Source organism: Globicephala melas, chromosome 14 (assembly GCF_963455315.2).
Source record: "Globicephala melas chromosome 14, mGloMel1.2, whole genome shotgun sequence".
Taxonomy (NCBI): domain Eukaryota; kingdom Metazoa; phylum Chordata; class Mammalia; order Artiodactyla; family Delphinidae; genus Globicephala; species Globicephala melas.
Genome location: NC_083327.1, coordinates 68,373,736 through 68,394,622, shown reverse-complemented (window position 1 = coordinate 68,394,622; position 20,887 = coordinate 68,373,736). Strand labels below are relative to the sequence as shown.

The following is a 20,887-nucleotide window of genomic DNA, read 5'->3' as shown; positions in this document are numbered from 1 at the left end:
TCTGCCTGCCAATGCAGGGGACATGGGTTCATGCCCTGGTCCGGGAGGATCCCACATGCTGCAGAGCGGCTGGGCCCGTGAGCCATGGCCGCTGAGCCTGCGCGTCCGGAGCCTGTGCCCCGCAACGGGAGAGGCCACAACAGTGAGAGGCCCACGTACTGCCAAAAAAAACAAAAAACAAACAAAAAACACATGTTTGTATGCAATAAAGGAAAGTTGAAATAAATTTACAACAGATGCAAAAACAAGTCTATCCAAGGGGAAATAATCAATTGCATTCCAGCTACTTTGCATTTTTATGGATAAAGAATCATTTGCATTACTATCTTTTTCTACAACTCACTGAGTTGTACAGTACCTCAAAGATGATGGAAAGCAGATAACCCAGATGGCTGAGCTGACAGGACTCCCACTAATTTTTCTGCTCATTGTAAAGTCTTTCGCAGTTATTCCTAACTCAGATAATAATGACTTGGCAAAGGGGGGTGTCAGAAAAGATGGAGAAAAATGGACAGTGTTAATGTTGAATGTATATGGCTCTAGAATCAACAAGATTTGGCACTTGAGACTTTGGCTGGGGGCAGGGGGGTGGGGGGTGGGGTGCCTCAAGGAGATGTCCAGGGGAGGAATTTAAAACAAATTCCTAAATGGCAGAAGATGCCATCAGGGGCTGTTTGGATTTCTCAGCACAGGGGCACTATTGCTCTGTAGAGGGACTCATACTGCACAGAATAAGCGGACGCAGTTAATAATTATATTTTAAAGTCCATCAAAATATACCAAAGGCCATGGATAAAAAAGAAATGAAATAAAATCTGTTCCCCTCAATAGGATTTTTTTTTCTCTTGCTAGCCTCTGGATTACTTACTGACACCATGCCCAAATACAACCTTATCCCAACTCAGGAAGAGTCTGTGGGGAGTTTATGGAAATCTCCCAGTTTTAGAACTATTATTCCCTTTCCCAATCACCAGCATGGAAACAGCCAGACTTACGGAATTAAAACAGCCAGAGGAAAGGAAAAAAAGTGGCTGAAGTTTAGTGTGACTGCTATGAGCTCTCCTTTTTTTATATATCCAAATAGTCCTAATTCCTTTGATAAATGTGTTCTAGACCCATCCTAATTTCCTTCTAGACTTTGATTTCTTACTAGAAGTAATCTGAAAGGAAATGTTTCCAGGGTCAGCTCTACTTTGACATTTTTCTCCAAACAAAACAAGCTTTTAACAGTGGCCTTAATAAAAAATTGTTCTTGAAAAAAAATCTAATAGAGGCCTTAATAAAAATTGTTCTTGAAAAACAACAACAACAACAAGCTTTTAGTTTCCATGTCAGTTTACATAACTGGACCTACTAAAAATGATAACATTACCTGGTCTTTTCATTGTCTTGGTAATAATTACAAGCTTCCTGGGGCAAAGAATTTACATGGGACTTAAAGACCTCATTTAATATTACAAAATAACATATACATTATAAATGTATAAATTTAAATATCAAGTTCACTAAATAAACTATTCTAGTACTACTGGACTTTGTGTTCAGGTCTTTTTAAAGATATCAATGACCCGTGACAAATATTGAGATACTTCTTGAGAGAATTTGGTTGGGTACAGGACCCAAATGGTCAACAGATACTGAGAACCGTTCGGTGGAAAAGAAGTCACAGGACAATAACTGCAGTGAGGGTATTTTTAAAGCTCAGAGTGAAGGAGCACCTGGGCAGCACTGAGTTCAGGGTTCTAACTTTGCATGTATCAATAATGGCTGTGGACCTGGAAATGACATGGATCTGCTGGGCGATGCCCCAGTTCAAAAGTCTATCACATGCTGTCAAGGTAATGTCTTGTCTGAGCCAAATTCATGGCAATAATGATAAGGTTAAACATTTTCAATTATTCTTTCTCAATTGTCTAAAATCTCAATTGTCTAAAAATCTCTATTCTCCTACTTTTCCCCTTTTTGTGTCCTATCATACTGTCTACCTCTCTCTTGTCTCACAGAACAGGAACAAAAGTAATTCACCTAGTTTCAAATGTTCCCTAAATGTAGGTCTACCAAGACTATGAAGCTTTCAAATCGGTCTTCAAAATCAGTTCTAAGGTAATTCTTCCCCAATGACTCAAATAAGCTCTAAAAACTAGGTCTGCTTAACTTGCTCTACCTAGAAAATGACCATATTATCCTCAGTAATAGTCAGGATGGATAATCTTACACAACTGAGCACTCATGAAACCCTTGGGATAAAATATCTCATGTCCAGACCCTTTTAGTTCCTAAAATTATGTTGCCCATAATCTGGTCACACGAAGACAGATACTTCAAAAGTTTTCAATAATGTTGAATCTAAAGTACCCAGATGTTACCTGTGCCTCTTGAACAAAACAAATAAAAATTTACCAAAAAACACCTATGTCTGCTTTGGAATAATCCCACACATAAAACCACCAATTAAGAGAGTAATTCTTCTTCTTGACCCTCTGTCAAAGTCAGGCAGTTTTCACATTCCTTACATTCTCAGAAGCAAGATAAAATAGCCCTCAACAAAAACTTGCAAAACCTAAAAATACATTGCAATCAGATAACCAATTGTAAATAGTGGGATGTGGAACAATTTTTAAACTGCACTGTTACTCAAAGCAATCCTAAAACATTCTCATTTTGCCTCAAAGAAATACCAATGTTTATTTTCCTGGCCTTTGCAACCTTCTCAAATAGAAAAATATGAAATGTTTGAATTTAAAGCCCCAAAATGGGTCTCTCTTTATTTTATCTTGCTATAGTGTAGTTCTATAATCCATTAACCTGAAAATTCTCCTCCCGTCTCAGATTTAGAGGACAAAATTCCAACTCCAATAACCAGTGGATAACTATATTAGAACAAGTTTAAAAATAGCACTATCAATTTCTCTCTTCAGGATTCTCTGTCCCTAAAAAAATATTGATCAAAACATTGATTATGTTCCAGGTGGGTTAGAAATGCTGAGATAGAACAGATTTGGGGGAAATAAGTGAGGAAGTTCACAAAAAAAGAAACACAGGGCAGATAAGCATTATGAGCCATAACCATGAGTATGACAATCCCTAAACATTTCTACATGAGGTAGAAAGGCCACCTGAATGATACCAACTTGCTTTTAACCAGGCACAAATGAAATCATCATCTTTTTAGCTAAGTTAACACGAAATTTCCCCCATGAGATATTATTTCCTAAATGTACCAAGAATTCACAGAGTCCAAAGCAGCACACTGTCACCTTGGTATCTAGAGAATGGTAGGTAAAAATAAAGAGCTGTTTACACCATGAATGTTTGTACCATGAACTGTTTACACCAGAATTTCCATGTAAACATATTATAGAGAGAATAAAGGAAAAATAAATGTATCTGCACACTCAGGAGATTTCTGTTAGGTCAACATTTCATGGGGAAAACTCACTGCACCTCCAACCAAACTCCATCAACCAGAATGAGACATCTGAATCATCAAAGTTTTTGAAATACTCTGTTACCTTTGAAAATCGAGCATTTATCCATTTGGTAAAAGTTTTCTTCTGCACGTCATTGTGTTCATCTGTGGGAGGGAAAAGGAGAGAGAGGGAAACGTATGAGAGCTTGTACCTTTACTCAGGGTGCTAAATAAGATTATCTCCATCCTGGAGAGTTTTAAATTGTCTATTAGTAGAGTTCATGAGGCACAATGATCCACAGCTAATGAAGAAGGGATGGCTGACGAGTTCAGCATGTATGGAGCCTGCTAACGAATGCCTGTAGCAGAGGGAGACCCGGGCACCTTCCCAGGAAGCTGGCCTTCTCACTCCACACCTCGGCATATTACCACCGGCCATTAAACCCACATCCATGAGGAAAGAATCAGGACTTCAGTTTCAAAGTATTATACGCGATACTTTCTGTTGCATTTTGTTTAAGTGCAGTTTCAGCATGATAAAAATGCTGTAGAACATTCAACACAAAAATCAAAGCTATCCTTTAGCAACTAAGAAACTCATGACTTCCCTCCTTTTCATACAAGTCCTACACCCTCCAAAACAAACACTACTATAAGGTTTATAGCCAATTCCATAACCCGTTTTCCTGTAGTAAGACTGACAGGACAAAGTTTTAACGATCTATAAAAGCAATCTACACGTTTTACAAGCCGAGAAATCAGAGTAGTTTTTTTTTTAAAAAATGACCAACTTTGGTCTGGATTACAAATTCATTTTCCAGGCCACACAAATAAAAACTGACCTTACGAAACTAAAGCATCCTGAACTTCTTGGAGATGGGCAGAGTGACTTAGTTAGGTATAAGGAAGCCATGTAAAATGGGAATGAGTAACACTTACAAGGGCATTGCGGGGATTTGCGGATGTAAGTGGAAAACACTTGGGAAGGAGCTGGCATTGAGCTCTTTGTTGTTGTTCTAATCATAATTATTATTATAGTATATATGTGAACAAGGCAGATAAATACCCATATTACCCTTTCTGTTACTTCTAATCATATCCTCTTCAACTGCTCCCCAATTCTCTGTTAAAACTAGCAGAGTCATTGTTGGCTTAAATCCTACAAAGCAGCATGTTAACAGTCCCTGAGTAGTTCTGAAAGCTACGTAAGGCATATTTGGAACGGCGCAGAAAGCTGTGGTTCTGTCTGTATATATACACGCTGCTTGTTCCACTACCGTGCATACTGCCAAGCTGCTTCCCACGTGATAACAGCAAAATAATAAGAGAGAAGGCTCAAGTGTGTTCTGCCCTCAACGCATCAGTTTCAAAGGGCTGCCTTCAACCCAGACCTCCTCACTCATCCCTAATAGCATGATTAGACGTTGACCCACTACTTCACTAAGTTAGTGGTATCTTTGGGCCTTACTCTGTTCGGGAAGGAGAGTTTGTAATTAAAAGGTCACTCCTGGAATAAATATAGCAGCAGCGTCAGAAAAGAGTGCACTTCTACAGATCCATAAAGGTAACTGGAGACTGACTCTGAGACACAAAGGGGGCAAGTGGATGAAAAACAAAACGGCTCTCTAAGAAAATTCCGAGAGAGACAGAGCTGAGATTATACGTAGTATATAAAGCAGGAAGACACATCAACCTGCAGAGTGCTACAGTAGCCCCACCAATATGAATTTAATATTAAATATCAGTCTTCAGAGTACTTGGAAAATCCGATAATTCTGCTATGAACAAAAATATATATAAAGGTCATAAATATTAAATTCTCTTAATTCTGTAAAATTCATACAATTTAGTAAGTTTTACCATAAAATGGGGGAAATTTTGAAAAATAAATTTTATTTTACATTTTATATTCATTTTTCTACATTTCTGCATTTTATTTTTTCTTAACCTCTTTTCCAAGCATTTAACCTTCTTATTTTCAAAAACATATTAAAATATCTAATACTGGGTTCCTCTCTAGAGATAGTGTGAACCAAGAAATGAGTACCTGTCACCTTAGCAAATGATAACTAAGAACCTTCAATTGTATCACATATAGAATGAGATCAAATTTTAAAAATAGGTTCCCATCATACAGAGATGTTTATAAAAATTAAAAGGTAATGTTTCTATGATAGTCTTTATCTTAGGGTCAAAGTCTGAATATGAGTCTAAGTAAATGATATGAAATAAAGTGTTGGCTTGTAAAAGATAAATTGTCTTGCATTCAAACTTTTCAAAAGTACTCCAAAATATATAAACACTCTGCTTTATTCATTTGCCTGGTACAGTTAAAGGGGGGAAAAGGGATTTATATCTCAATAAGCCTTTAGTTCACATTTCCCTTTTCTCAGACAGACAGACAGACACACACACACACACACACACACACACACACACACACACCTCCTATCTTCTACCAGACAGGAATTCAGTAAAAGACAGGAATTAGCCTGCAGCTTTTCAATTATGAGATTTTTAAAATGTAACAAATCTGAACACTTACTGGTATAGAACTGCCCTCCACACCACAAAAAATTATGCTAACAACCTTGATCCAGGTCTCTGTTTCAGGGAGGTAAAAATTTGCTAGCAAAGTGATAGCAGGACTTAAAATCCTAAATCCCACTATTCTGATTGATCATTTTGCCCTCCTAGAAATTTATACCAAATTTCAAGTCTCAAATTTGTTCAACTCTCCATTATCAAATCAATTAGTTATTTTGATGTTTCCAAAATAAAAATGTGTAAGCAGACAACACAAATTTATATAGAACTGGATTATTTATATATGCATTAAGTAAGTGTAATTTACATGCTAAATATATTCTTTCAGGATTCCAAACAAGTGTTTTCTTTAGATTTGGATTTTTTAAAAAAAACATTTCGTTTCTCAAAGCCTTTCTCGGCTTAGTAAATCTTACCCATAACTGACCTTTCTCTATTAGGGGGACAAACACGGGACTGAACTAGGAGAAGAAAAATGTGTTAAATCCCTTAAGGCTGATTTTCCAAATTCTTCCTCTAAATATTTTGCTCTTCTTAAAACGCTTCTGACAAGCTCACACAGATCCAAGGGCCGCTGCCCAGCTTGGAATTTTATTTCTGTGATGGGTAAGAGAAGTGAAGCAAGAAACATCAACAATACCGCCTGATAAAATCTTCAAGGAAACTAGTTTAAATTGTTTTTTCACTTCACCAGCTCAAATGCACATCAAAAATTCTTTTAGCAGAACCTAGCAACAAATGTCAATTTAAATCTTAATCTGGAAATGTGGCAGGGAAATTAGGAGTCGTTTCCCCTATGAAAACACACAAGTCTCAGGAACATGTATACCACCATTAAAACTCTACTACAGGGCTTCCCTGGTGGCACAGTGGTTGAGAGTCTGCCTGCCAATGCAGGGGACACGGGTTCGTGCCCTGGTCTGGGAAGATCCCACATGCCGCGGAACGGCTGGGCCCATAAGCCACGGCCGCTGAGCCTGCGCATCCCGAGCCTGTGCTCCGCAACGGGAGAGGCCACAACAGTGAGAGGCCCGCGTACCGCAAAAAAAAAAAAAAAAAAAAAAGATGTAACTCCCAGCACATTGTTAAGCAGCTGCAAATCTAGATCATTCGATTAATAGAAAATGTCTCCTCTATTCCCTAAATGGCAAAACTAGTCCTCACTGTCAAACTAATCAGCTAAATTAGACATAATTTCTGACACGGGAAGTCTGACTTTAGTTTTCTATTTAAAAACCGAGTTCAGATTTTAAATATTCCATAATAAAGAAACTACAATTTAAAAAACTAAAATAAAATAAAAACCACGTTCAGGGAATTCCCTGGCGGTCCAGTGGTTAGGAGGTTAGGGCTCGGCACTTTCACTGCCAAGGCCCAGGTTCAATCCCTAGTCAGGGAACTATGATCCTGCAAGCAGCAAGGTACAGCCAAATAAATAAATTAATTAAAATTTTAAAAATTAAAAAAAATTAAAACCACATTCATATGTACTCCAGGGCAAAAGCTCACTTTAGAATTCTCATTCTAAGGTAGGTGGGTGGATAGATGGTTGAATGGATGGTCGGACGGAACGGGGACACAAAGTCTTGCCTCAGATGTAGTAAGGCACTGACTTTTTTTTTTTTTTTTTTTTTTTTTGCGGTACATAGGCCTCTCATTGCTGTGGCCTCTCCCATTGCGGAGCACAGGCTCCGGACGTGCAGGCTCGGCGGCCATGGCTCACGGGCCCAGCCGCTCCGCATCATGTGGGATCTTCCCGGACTGGGGCACGAACCCGTGTCCTCTGCATTGGCAGGTGGACTCTCAACCACTGTGCCACCAGGGAAGCCCCGGCACTGACTATTTTAATAATTCTTACGGAAGTGTTCTTTGCTTTACATTTTGAAACTGCCCCCTTGTTTGGTGCCTCAAAGTAATGCAGCACAGTAAGATTTGGGGAGGGTGAGAGGTGTGTCTTTCTCTTGTAAACTGCAGGAGGGGAATCCTGAAAGGAAAGGTGGGAAAGCAGAAGGCCGGTACCTAAGATGCCTCCTCAAGTTGCTTAAACAACCTGGAAAAGCTGGCCACAAGGGGACACACATATTCCAGTGTGCAAACCACTCTAGGGGCTCATAGTTGTCCCAACCCAAGAAAACACTCCAGAGATGGTGAGCTGTAATTTAATTAGAAAGGCTAAACTCCAGAGGTGGCCACTAAAAAGGCATCAATTATCTGTGCCGCCATTAACACCAGAGCCTTTGCTAATTAATTTAATGAATGTGAGAAATGTGCTTTTACTGAGGCTTGAGAACTGGCATAATTAGAAGATTAGAAACAATCTCCCACTGGTGAATTTAGTGTTATTCAATGCATCTACATTGGCCAAAATATTTTATAGACATGTCCCCACATCGATTAAACAATAAAATCTAGCAAGTCTAGGAGGCTAGATCCCTTAAGGCCCTGTGTTCAGCCATTAGCTGGGAGGATTCTAGTTACCCGATGCTGTCTATAAGTCTAACTAAATCTTTTCTCTAAAACAGCATTGTCCAATAGAAATATAGATAATTTTAAATTTTCTCGTAGCCACTTTAAAATAAGAGGTAAAAATAATTTTAGTAATATTTAACCCAATACATCAAAATATTGCCATTTCAACATATACTCAATTTACTTTAAACTACTGATACCTTACATTCTTTTTTTCTGTCTTTGAAATTCAGTGTGTATTTCACACTTATAGCACATCTTAGCTTGGACTAGTCACAGCAGCCTTCACACTGCATTGTACAGCTCTAGAATATTGCTGCATTTCCTGCAACTAAAACCTTCATGTCCTTCAAAAGGACAGAGAGCCTTGGCTTTCCAAGCTCATGAAACAGGCTGCATGAAATTTTTTTTCAGCCTGCTTGCTAATATACACAGCAGGTTTGGTCCGAAAGTTGCCTTCATTATAACCCTGATAGTAGGACAATGGATACCCTTCACACCCCACTTTTAAGCACAGGGGGCTAATATTACTGAGCAAAACTATAGCAAAAATTAATGGTTGTGCATAACCAAATTGGTTTTGTCCATTTTATAAGACTTTCGCCTGGAGGGGTGGGATAGGGAGGGTGGGAGGGAGGGAGACGCAAGAGGGAAGAGATATGGGAACATATGTATATGTATAACTGATTCACTTTGTTTTAAAGCAGAAACTAACACACCATTGTAAAGCAATTATACCCCAATAAAGATGTTAAAAAAAATTTAAAAAATTTTAAAAAAAGAATAGGAAATATTTCTAAGTCTTTCTTATATTCATCATTTAAAATTTTATATTTCCTACTCTTTTAATGAAAATTAGTTGTTCACCTATTTTGTAGAAAACACTGTGCAAAGAAACAGATGGTGACATTTACTGAGCATCAGACCAACTATATTGGTCCCAAAAGAGATCCAAGTGCTGCCTTCAGAAAGCTATCAAGGGGAGGTGTGTGAAGAGTTTTGGGAGAAGGGTGTGAGACAAGTACATAAATAACAGATGGACAACTATAGCTAATATATTAGGTACAGCTACACTTATAAATTCAGAGGAAAAATGTTTCTTCTCGATGGAAGTGAAGAGGAAGTCAGAGAAGAATTCAAGGAATAAATTGCATTTGAATTAGGCCTTGAATTGATATGTTAAAGCCATATAAAAATTGTTAAAAGGGGCATTTATGGAAGAGAACAGCTGAAGCAGAGTCCTAAAGGCATGAAAAGAACAGGACAGGCAGACAAAAATGTGAGTTGTTTCTCTGGCTGGATGGCTTTAGACCAGAGTTGCAATGCCACTGAATTTTGGAAATAGACTGCAGCTAGACTGTGGAGGATTTTGAATATCAAGCTGAGGGTTTAAACAAGCAAGCAATGTTGGCCACTGACTTTTACTGAGCCAAGGAGTGACACAATCAGAAGTGTCCTGTAGTTGAGTTTAACATGAAAACTAGATTTAGTAGGAAAGGAGACTGGGAGAAAGGAAGCTAGTTTGAGGTATATTATAATCTCCCATACTAGATATCTGAAAGCCTGAAGTAGTGGAGTAGCAATGAGATTAGAAAAAAAGGAATGGATGCAAGAAGTACAGAGTTTTAGAGGTAAGGTTGCCAGGACTTGACTACCAAATTAGCACAAGGGTAATGAAGGAGAAAGAGAGTCCAAAAAATTCCCAGGCTTTTAGGTTAACTTGAAGGATGACAGTGCTTCTCTACTTAAAAAAAAAACAAAAAAAAACAAAAGAACAGCACAGGAAAAGAAATGGATTAGGAAAGGAAGTTCTCCTTTGCACCTAATGAATTAGAGATTAGCAGGATATTTGGGTGAAGACACCAAGCAGAACCAGAGCAAATGAGAGAAGGTCTTCACGTGGAGGAGACCACCCCAGAAGCTCAAGTTTTCAGAAGAAAGACATAGTCCACAGCGTTAAAGCAAGCTACCGGAGGATCTGGGGGAAAATGAGACCTGAAAATAGAAAAGTGAACTTAACCCCTAAGACCCAGATGGCATGCGATGTTGTGAGGGAACAGGGAAGCTGGCTTTGGGCTGGCAGCCATGTAAATTATTACAAGTTTCCTGGGACAATATAACTACACTGATATTAACATACTTTTAAATTTTATAACCATTGACCCAGAAATTCTGGAAATTTATCTTAAGGAAATCATTAGATACACAAATATTTAGATATCTTTAAAAGGATGTTCTTCAAAGCACACTTGATAATTGAAAAAAATTGTTAATCTAAATGTCCATCCTTGGGGATTATTTAGAAGCATATTTTCATACATAAATACAGCCATCAAAAATGATACTAGAGAAGAAAATAAAGATATGGAAGGATTTTTCATAATATATTAAGGAATAAAAATGCAGGTCATCAAAGCACATGGTGCTTCATTTATACAATGTATACATATATGACCAGAAAGGTAAGAGCCAAAATATTAGCACTGTTTATTTCTCAGAAGGTCCTGAGAGATTCTTATATTCTATTTTTATTAGCTATATTTGCTAATATCTGAAATGAGTGTATAACACTCTGTACCATTCTTTTCTTTAAAGCACCCATCCTGCAAAAGTTGTAGTTTTCTCCACTTTAATGTGGACAAGTAGGAAGGTTAGAGAATTTGGCAGCTATAAAAATAAACTGAGCTGAGAGGAGGTCTGTCTGCCTGTCTTGTCTGCCTCGGAGCGGGATGGTGAGAATAGGAGACTTCCATGTATCTGTAATTACATGCAGACAGGAAGGATCTAGGAGGGAGGGAGAGATGTTAGATGCCAACACTGAGTACCCAAGAAGGGCTCCCTTATGGAGCCAAACCCCAGAGGATGAGTGAGAGAAATGTATCAGGATCCATACTCCTAAATTAGATGCAGTTAAGAGCACGTATTTCTAAAAATGAAACTCTCCAGGTTAAGCTGCTTTTACTTATATCTGTCTTTCCAGTGAATTTTCCACTTCAGCCTGAAGAGATAATTGGCTATATGTAAAATAACTGTGCCAAGTCGGCCGATCTCTCCCCGTCTTCTAGTCCATTCACTATGGAAACACTGGTGAAGAGGGAATTGCATCACTTAAAATACACCTTTTGCAATAAAGTATTCCTAGGCAAAATGATCAGCGCACTGATCAGCTATTAAGACGAGAAGACAGAAGAGAAGATTAATGCAAAACATAAAGTTATTCACAGATTACACAAGCTACCTAGACTTTCTCAAAACCTCGTATTTTACTGACTTTCAGAAAAAGAACACATATCTGGGAGAAAAATGAGGAGTATTTGTCCTTTGTTCATATACTTTAATAACATGCCATATAAATGCAATTTTTAAATAAGAAAAATAGAGTATTTCAGAAGTAGTTTTTTAAACTTTTTTCTCTATTTTAGAATGTTTTAACATTGAGCCACAACAAGTTAAAACCAAGACGTAAGATAATTTTTTAAAAATGAAGTCATTTTAATAAATTTTCAAAATTGCAAGTCCATTAAAATGCAATCCTTTGCCCAAGATATTTATAATAAGCAGGAAGAACATGACAGAAAGGAACACTGTTTCCCCTTAAAAACTCAGGGGTAGGACTTCTCTGGTGGCGCAGTGGTTAGGAATCTGCCTGCCAATGCAGGGGACACAGGTTCAATCCCTGGTCCGGGAAGATCCCACATGCCGCAGAGCAACTGAGCCCGTGCACCACAACTACTGAGCCTGTGCTCTAGAGTCCGTGAGCCACAACTACTGAGCCCGCATGCCACAACTACTGAAGCCCGGGCACCTAGAGCCCATGCTCTGCAACAAGAGGAGCCACCGCAGTAAGAAGCTCACACACTGCAACAAAGACTAGCCCCCACTTGCCGCAACTAGAGAAAGCCCACACGCAGCAACGAAGATCTAATGCAGCCAAAAATAAATAAATAAAGAGTAAATTTATAAAACAAAAAACTCAGGGGTAAAGATTTTTCCCACAAAACTCACAGTTAAGAAATCAGCCCATGGGGCTTCCCTGGTGGCATAGTGGTTAAGAATCCGCCTGCCAATTCAGGGGACACGGGTTCAAGCCCTAGTCCGGGAAGATTCCACATGCCGCGAAGCAACTAAGCCCGTACACCACAACTATTGGGCCTGCGCTCTAGAGCCCGCGAGCCACAACTACTGAGCCTGCGTGCCACAACTACTGAAGCCCGCGTACCTAGAGCCTGTGCTCCACAACAAGAGAGGCCACTGCGATGAGAAGCCCAGGCACTGCAACGAAGAGTAGCCCCCACTTCCTGCAACTAGAGAAAGCCCGCGCGTAGCAACAAAGACTCAACACAGCCAAAAATAAATTAATTAATTAAAAAAAGAAAAGAAGAAATCAGCCCATGAAGCACAGCACTGTTTGCTTCAAAGTGTACAAACTGAAAGTTAATGAGTAAAATAATTTAAATATAGCCTTATATTGAAAAATGCATACTCCCTCATTTTCAACTTACATAACTATATAAAAAGTTCACAAGAGTTATTAATAATTTTTATTGAAAAGCTTATTCAGGTAGGGTTGGATAAGGGAGATAAAAGATGAAATCCACAGCATGAACAAAAATGCAAGAAACCACTCCCCCAGCACACTAATGTTATCCTCTATGATCATTTATCCTCTAAGTCACTTTTTTTTTTTTTAATTTTTGGCCACACAGTGCAGGATGTGGGATCTTAGTTCCCCGACCAGGGATCAAACTCGCGCCCCCTGCATTGGAAGCACAGAGACTTAACCACTGGACCGCCTGGAAAGTCCCTATATCACTGTTGAAAATTAGGATCCTGCCTCAAATCAGCACTATCTTTATTTAATAGTCTCTACTGTGGGTCTGATATTTACTTGTCTTTTTTTTGAAAATTTGTAAATTCAACCTATACCATCCCTGGGAATAGCGAAACTTGGTAATTCTTTTCTATATATAATAGATCTTCCTTTCCTTCGTCTTAAATGTACCTCATTAAAGCATCAAAAAGTCTAGATTAATTAAACTTAGTTGAAGATTAATTAATTCAGTTGAAGATTAGAAGAACAATTCTTGTTTGCTCTTCTGAAACAAATGATTTTATAGCCAGTGATTACATCTTCTCTCCACTTTCATGATTTTAGACTGTTAGTCAGTTTTATAAAAACACCAAAAGCATTTGCTCCACGACTTAGGTTTCCTTACTAGACTTCGCTCACTGTAAAATCATTTCTGAAGTAGGAGACTAGAATCTTAGAGAGTAATCCATGTGCACAGTCAACACAGCTTTGCATAGAAAGGATATGTTCTCTGTTTTGTTTCATATTTCCTTTCTAATGACACCCTATAAACTAGAGTTCTTTTACATTGCAGCAACCCAATGGCCAGTGTCTTCTGAGAAACTACAGTTGCCCCTTCTCTTCCATCATCCTAGACATAAAATATAATTCATGATGACAAAGTTTTCTTGAAGTGAGCAAGAGAGTGAATCAAACAAAAAGATTTGGACAGGGCTTCCCTGGTGGCGCAGTGGTTGAGAGTCCGCCTGCTGATGCAGGGGACATGGGTTCGTGCCCCGGACCGGGAAGATCCCACAGGCTGCGGAGCGGCTAGGCCCATGAGCCATGGCCGCTGAGCCTGCGCGTCCGGAGCCTGTGCTCCGCAACGGGAGAGGCCACAAGAGTGAGAGGCCCGCGTACCGCAAAAAAAAAAAAAAAGATTTGGACAGATAATCTTTCTTCAAAGCATTAGCACTTCCCTCAGGACAAGGGTAAACTAGCAAACCTGACTGAAACTGAGTTAAAAGCACACGCAATAATATGCCTCAAAGAATTGAAAGCAGGATCTTAAAGAAACATCTGCACACCCATATTCATAGCAGTATTATTCACAAGAGCTAAAAAGTGGAAGCAACCCCAGTGTCCACCTATGGATGAATGGACAAAATATGGCATATACTGACAATGGAATAATATTAGCCTTTTAAAACGGAAGAAAATTCTGATACACTGTACAACATGGATAAACCTTGAGGACATTTTGCCAAATGAAATAAGCCAATCACAAAAAGAGAAATACTGCATGATTCCATTTATATGAGGTGCCTACAGTAGTCAGATTTATAAAGACAGAAAGTAGAATGGTGGTTTCCAGAAACTGGGGGGAGACTGGGATTGGGAGTCATTGTTTAATAGGTACAGACTTTCCATTCTGCAAGATAAAATGAGTTATGGAGGTAGATGGTGGTCATAGCTACACAACAATGTAAATGTACTTAATACCACTGTTTACTTAGAAATGGTTACAATGGTAAATTTTATGTTATATGTATTGCACCACAAAAAAAAAAAATTAGGGATAAAAAGCACATGCAATAAACATTTTTCGTTTCTGTTTCAACCCGATTTTCAAAGAAGAAATATTTAGTATGTCTCAACTCATACATTCCCCAATAAGACGAATGAGGAAATTTCACTTGGTTCCAATTTCATCTTTTTTTTTTAACAACTTTATTGGAGTATAAATGCTCTACAATGGTGTGTTAGTTTCTGCTTTAAAACAAAGTGAATCAGCCATACATATAAAAACTATGGAACGCTTCATGAATTTGCATGTCATCCTTGCACAGGGGCCGTGCTAGTCTTCTCTGTATCATTCCAATTTTAGTATATGTGCTGACAAAGTGAGGACCCAATTTCATCTTTTTTTTTTTTTTTTTTTGCGGTACGCGGGCCTCTCACTGTTGTGGCCTCTCCCGTTGAGGAGCACAGGCTCCGGACACGCAGGCTCAGCGGCCATGGCTCACGGGCCCAGCCGCTCCGCGGCATGTGGGATCTTCCCGGTCCGGGGCACAAACCCATGTCCCCTGCATCGGCAGGCGAACTCTCAACCACTGCACCACCAGGGAAGCCCTAAAACTCATATTTTTAACATATTCCTTTGGAATATAAAGTCAGATATTCTGAATTCTAGAATCAGAATTTTCACTATGACCATGCCTCTGGTTATCTCACTCCAGAGGAAAGCATTTGTTCAAACTCACTGTGGTAGATACTGCGGTTTACCTACTCAATCATCCTTTTCCCCTTTCTTGCTTACAAATCTAACCTCATTTTTTTTTCCCCCTTGAAGCAAGATAGCCAGTTATAATACTCACCTCCTCTTGAAACTAAGGATAACCATATGGCCCAGTTGGGGCCGATGGTGAGCCAAAGCCATGTGCATAACTCATTCTGGGATCAGATCCTCCAGCCTCAGTCAAGCCTGCAGCCCTGGTCAACAACTTGACTGCAGCCTCATGAGAGTCCCTTGGCCAGAATCACCTGGCAAAGCCACTCCCAAACTCCTGACCCAGAAAACCTCATGAGACAGTAAATATTTGTTGTTTTAAGCTGCTAAAGCTTGGGGTAATTTGTTATACAGCAATGGATAACTAATACAGATCTGATGCTAAGTTTCAGAGCAATTTGTTATTCAGCAAGAGATAAATAACACAGCACGTATCCAACCGTCAATCTGACACCTGCACTGAGATATCTCACAGACTCATTTCAAACTTAACACATCTGAAACTGAACTGTTGGTCTTCTCTCAAATCAATTCTGTCTCCAGTCTTTCTTAACTCAGTACACAACACCGTAAACTACCCTCTTGTTCATGCCAGGACCCTGAAACCAGTCCTTAGCATTCCACAATCTATCTACTACCACAATCTATCACCAATTTCTGTTGGTCCCAAATTCCTAAATATACTTTAACTCCGCCCACAACTCTTCATCTCCCAGTCATCCCCCAGTCTGAGCTACTGTTATCTCCTGCTTGGAATCCACTAACGTAATGCCAATAACCTGACACCATCTCCTAATGTCTGCTCTTGTTCCTTTTCAATCCACTTTCTAAATGCTGGCCAGCTTGACAATGAACTCTGGAACAATTAAATTAACACGGTTTACAAAGCTCTGAATCATCTGACCCCTACCTATGCCAAGTCTAATCTTGCAATACTCTCCCCTCCTCTCAGTAGCTCCAGCCACACTGGCCTTTGTGTTACTCAGATGCACCCAGCCCTTTCCTGCCCCAGGATATTTGCTCATGCTGCTCTGCCTGCTTATAGCCCATTGTCAACCTGCTTAACTCCTATGGCTATTTCAGATCTAATTTTAAACATCTTTTCTTCTGGACCTCCCCAGTCTCTCAAAGTACCCTGTTTTCTTTTCCTTTGCACCCTATACCTATCTCAATTTGATTACCTATTGATTTGTGTAAGTCCATGAGGGCAAGAAAAGTCTACTTTGATTGCCATAGTATATGCAGCTCCCAATACACGTTGTCGATTTTAAAAATTATTGAATGAATGTATTTAATATGTTCATTAAGTCCAAACAAACTGTATATTGACTATAATTCAATCTAGACTTATAAATTGTCCACTTCAATAAAAGAACATGATTCTATTATATCTATGGCCTTTTCATCCCTCTGCAAAATTCTAAAACCACGATCACTGAGATAACCCAGATTTTCTTTCTCATTTCCTCTTTTCCACGTGTCTAAAGATCATTTTATTATGAGCAGAGAGTGAAAATGTGACTTCTAGAAACACTGAAAAGAAGAAAAGCCATAATTAAAAGAGTGCCTAAAGGCAGACAAGAAAAGCAATTCTAAAGCTCATTAGAAAATTAAATTGACCCCTGATTCATCTAAATAAGAACATTTTATCCCCCTGTTTAGAGTTTTGATGAACAATCACTTCCCTTTCCAAAGCCTGGCTGATTTGTAAAGGCAGGAGGATCATGACTGCACAAGATTGTTTTTTGATGAAGAAATCAGAGACCTGCTGATGGGAGAACCAAGAAATACTAATAAGGGCAAGCTGGAGCACACGTAAAGCAACCATACCCACTTACTCTCTTCCAGTAAATATTATACTACGCTGACTTGCAACCGGAGAAGAAGTAGGTCTGGAAGCAGACAGCGTGGGTTCTGAGGCCAAGCCACACGCAGGGAGCAGCCCTACAATCATGTCGGCAGCAGCTAACCAGAAAAGAAACTGTGCAGGGCCCTCACGGTGGAAAGAAATAGAAACCACACACGAGTCGTTCTCCCTACATTCATACACACAGACCGTCAGCCCAGCCCCAAGACTACATTCCAAGATCACATGGGTTTACGTACAAACACATAATTGTGCCAAACTTTGATAAACGGCACATATTTTAACTTAACAGATTTATGTGAATACATACTAGTAAACTACAATCTCAATTATAAATACATGTTATAATATATTACACACATGTACACAGAAATTACGGTAAGTTTTTTACTTCACTAAAAGTGCAATTTTAATAAAAGAATTTAACCAAAGACACCTATGGCAGTTGTACACATAATTCCTTAATGTATAAATTACCAGAACTCACCGTTTATTTTTTTTCTAAATAAGAATATAAATAATATAAATATTTAGGACACAATTACTATAGAAATTTTCAAATCAAAACAGTAACCATATATAATGTATTCATATATACATAAATAAGATTTTAGTATTAATACTCATGTTAAACATACAATTTTAAAAAAGGCTGCTACCCCTTGTGTGGCAAGAAAAAAAAGTCATGCCATAAAACTGCCATGCAGAAGGTGGCAACTGTCAGAGACAAGCCTGTGCTCTAGAACAGAAAAGAGGTACCGCACACAGCACCCCGGCAGGAACTAGGAAACAAGAATACCAGTTTTTTTTTCTCCTCTCCTTTTTTTTTTTAACATCTTTATTGGAGTATAATTGCTTTACAATGCTGTGTTAGTTGCTGCTGTATAACAAAGTGAATCAGCTATACATATACATATATCCCCATATCTCCTCCCTCTTGCGTCTCCCTCCCACCCTCCCTATCCCAGCCCTCTAGGTGGTCACAAAGCACTGAGCTGATCTCCCTGTGCTATGTGGCTGCTTCCCACTAGCTATCTATTTTACGTTTGGTAGTGTATATATGTCCATGCCACTCTCTCACTTCTCCCCAGCTTACCCTTTCCCCTCCCTGTGTCCTCAAGTCCATTCTCTATGTCTGCGTCTTTATTCCTGTCCTGCCCCTAGGTTCTTCAGAACTTTTTTTTTTTTTTAAGATTCCATATATATGTGTTAGCATACAAAGAATACCAGCTTTAAGGCCATCAAGGGACACACTCCAACCAGCAAGCAAGACCAAAGCATCTAATTGGCAGGGCAACCAGGTGGGTCCCCACTAGGAAAGAGTCAGTGTAACAGCTTTATCAAAGGTCAAAGTGAAGTAGTAAAGCAACAGCCAGGCAAATCAGACTAAGTAGAGATATATAATAATCAAAGACAAGCCAAACAAGGTCACACATTCAAAGAAAGAGCCTGGCCAAAAAAAAAAGTCACCATGACACCCAGCTACAAGGAAACTGAAATGATCTTCTGTTGATATTGATAGTAACAAAATCAGAACAGCCTTTAAGCTTGAGGGAGTAAATCTAGAAACACAGCTCAGATCAATTTTAGATCCTCAAATAGGCAGATAATGTGCAATTCCCTAGCCATAATCAAATATTCTAACATGTTATAAACCAGAATGTACTAAAGTTTGTATACTTGCATAAATACCATTTAATCCTGAAAACCATGAAATGCTCCCAAGTCTCATCTATTAATAGTTCTAAAAGGATCAGTGTAGAGAATACCATAGACATATTTAGCAAAGTCCAAATGTTATTCCAGATAACTGACTACGTAAAGACTCGATTTTGACATATATTTTAGATAAAATGTTGTCAAAAAACATCCAAGTGTGTTTATGTTAACATGTTGTACTACTGTAAGTCCCATACTATGTAGCTATTGCCCAGAAGGAGAAAAATTACTAGTTTAACAGTGGGAAGAAAAATATTAAAAGGAGATTTCATCAAGATTGAGGAATTCCTCTAGATTATCCTATTCTTGGTTTCTCTGCTTTCTCTTCATCATAAGAGTTGAGTGTGGCCAATCAGATAAATCAAATGAAAGAAAGTAAAAAGAAAAAAAAAATCTATAAATGCCATATGACCTGCCAAGAAGTACTTTATTTTATACTAAGAAGATGCAGTGCAAGCAAATGGAAAAAACACACTCACAATAATTCAAAGGCTTTCCATCACAGAACCTGTTCACAACTGCAGATCTTGAAAAACATTTTACAAGCACCAAACTGCTAACATTTGCGTAATTTGAAGAAAAGAACTAGAAATAATATAAGCACATTACAAGAAATTATCCTTTTATAATAATAATGAAAATAATGATAGCAGTAGAAGTAGTTAATAGGTGCAGAGTTCTTACCATATGAAGGCATGGTACCACTCCCCCTGCATTATCTCATTTTTTTGTCAACTGAGATATAGTTCACATGCCACAAAATCCATACATTTGAAGTGTACAATTCAGCAGTTTTTAGTATATTTGCAAAGTTATGCAACAATCATCACTATCTAATTCCAGAACATTTTCATTATCCCCCATACCCTGTACCCATTATCAGTCATTCCCCATTCCCTCCCCTCCCCGAGCCCTAGGCAACCACTCATCTACTTTCTACGGATTTTCCTATTCTAGACATTTCACATAAATAGATTATATGATATGTGGCCTTTTGTGCCAGGCTTCCTTCACTTAGCATTATGTTTCCAAGGTTCGTGCTTGTATCAATACTACATTGCTTTTTATGGCTAAGTAATGTTCCCTTGTATGGAGAGACCACATTTTGTTGATCCATTCGTCAGCTGATGGGCATTCTGGTTGTTTCCACCTTTTGCCTATTACGAAGAATGCTGCTATGAACATCTGTGAACAAGTTTTTGCGTGGACATATGTTTTCAATTCTCTTGGGGATGTAACTTAGAGTGGAATTGCTGAGTTAGATAATGCAACACTTAACTTTTTGAGGAACCAGCAGTTTTCCAAAGATACTGTACCCATTCGACATTTCCACCAGCAGTGCATGAGGGTCCACATCCTCATCAACACTTCTTTCCCATATTTTTTATTATACTCATCCTAGTAGAATCTCATTGTGATTTTGATTTGCCTTTCCCTAAAGACTAATGATGTTGAACATATTTTTCACAAGCTTATTGGCCACTTGTATATCTTTGGAGAAATGTCTATTCAAAAATTAGCCCACTTTTCTGCTGGGCTATTTGTCTTTTTATTGTTGAGTTATAAGAATTCTTTATATATTCTGGATCCTAGATCCTTATCAGAAATACAATTTGCAAATATTTTCTCCCATTCCCTGGATTGTCTTTTCACTTGCGTTATCTTATTTAATCCTCGTAACAACCATGAGTTTGTCCTATGAGTATCCCCCATTTTATTGATGAGGAAACAGTTACTAAACTTACCCGAGGCTTCATAGCTAATAAGAGTTGAAGAAGAGATTCCAACCCAGGCAGT

At 38.6% G+C, this 20,887-nt stretch overlaps 1 protein-coding gene and 1 non-coding gene across 2 annotated transcripts in view; both read right to left on the bottom strand.

The window, feature by feature from the left end:
- The window catches only part of UTRN (utrophin), a 490,808-nt gene that overhangs the window by 397,112 nt on the left and 72,809 nt on the right, over positions 1–20,887 (bottom strand). Inside the window, exon 2 of the mRNA XM_060283969.2 lies at positions 3,513–3,574. Coding sequence (XP_060139952.1) covers positions 3,513–3,574 — 62 coding nt within the window. The remainder of the gene's footprint in view (positions 1–3,512; positions 3,575–20,887) is intronic.
- Positions 15,020–15,126, bottom strand: LOC115851562 (U6 spliceosomal RNA). The gene has a single exon (XR_004038840.1). It is a non-coding gene; the product is annotated as a U6 spliceosomal RNA (small nuclear RNA).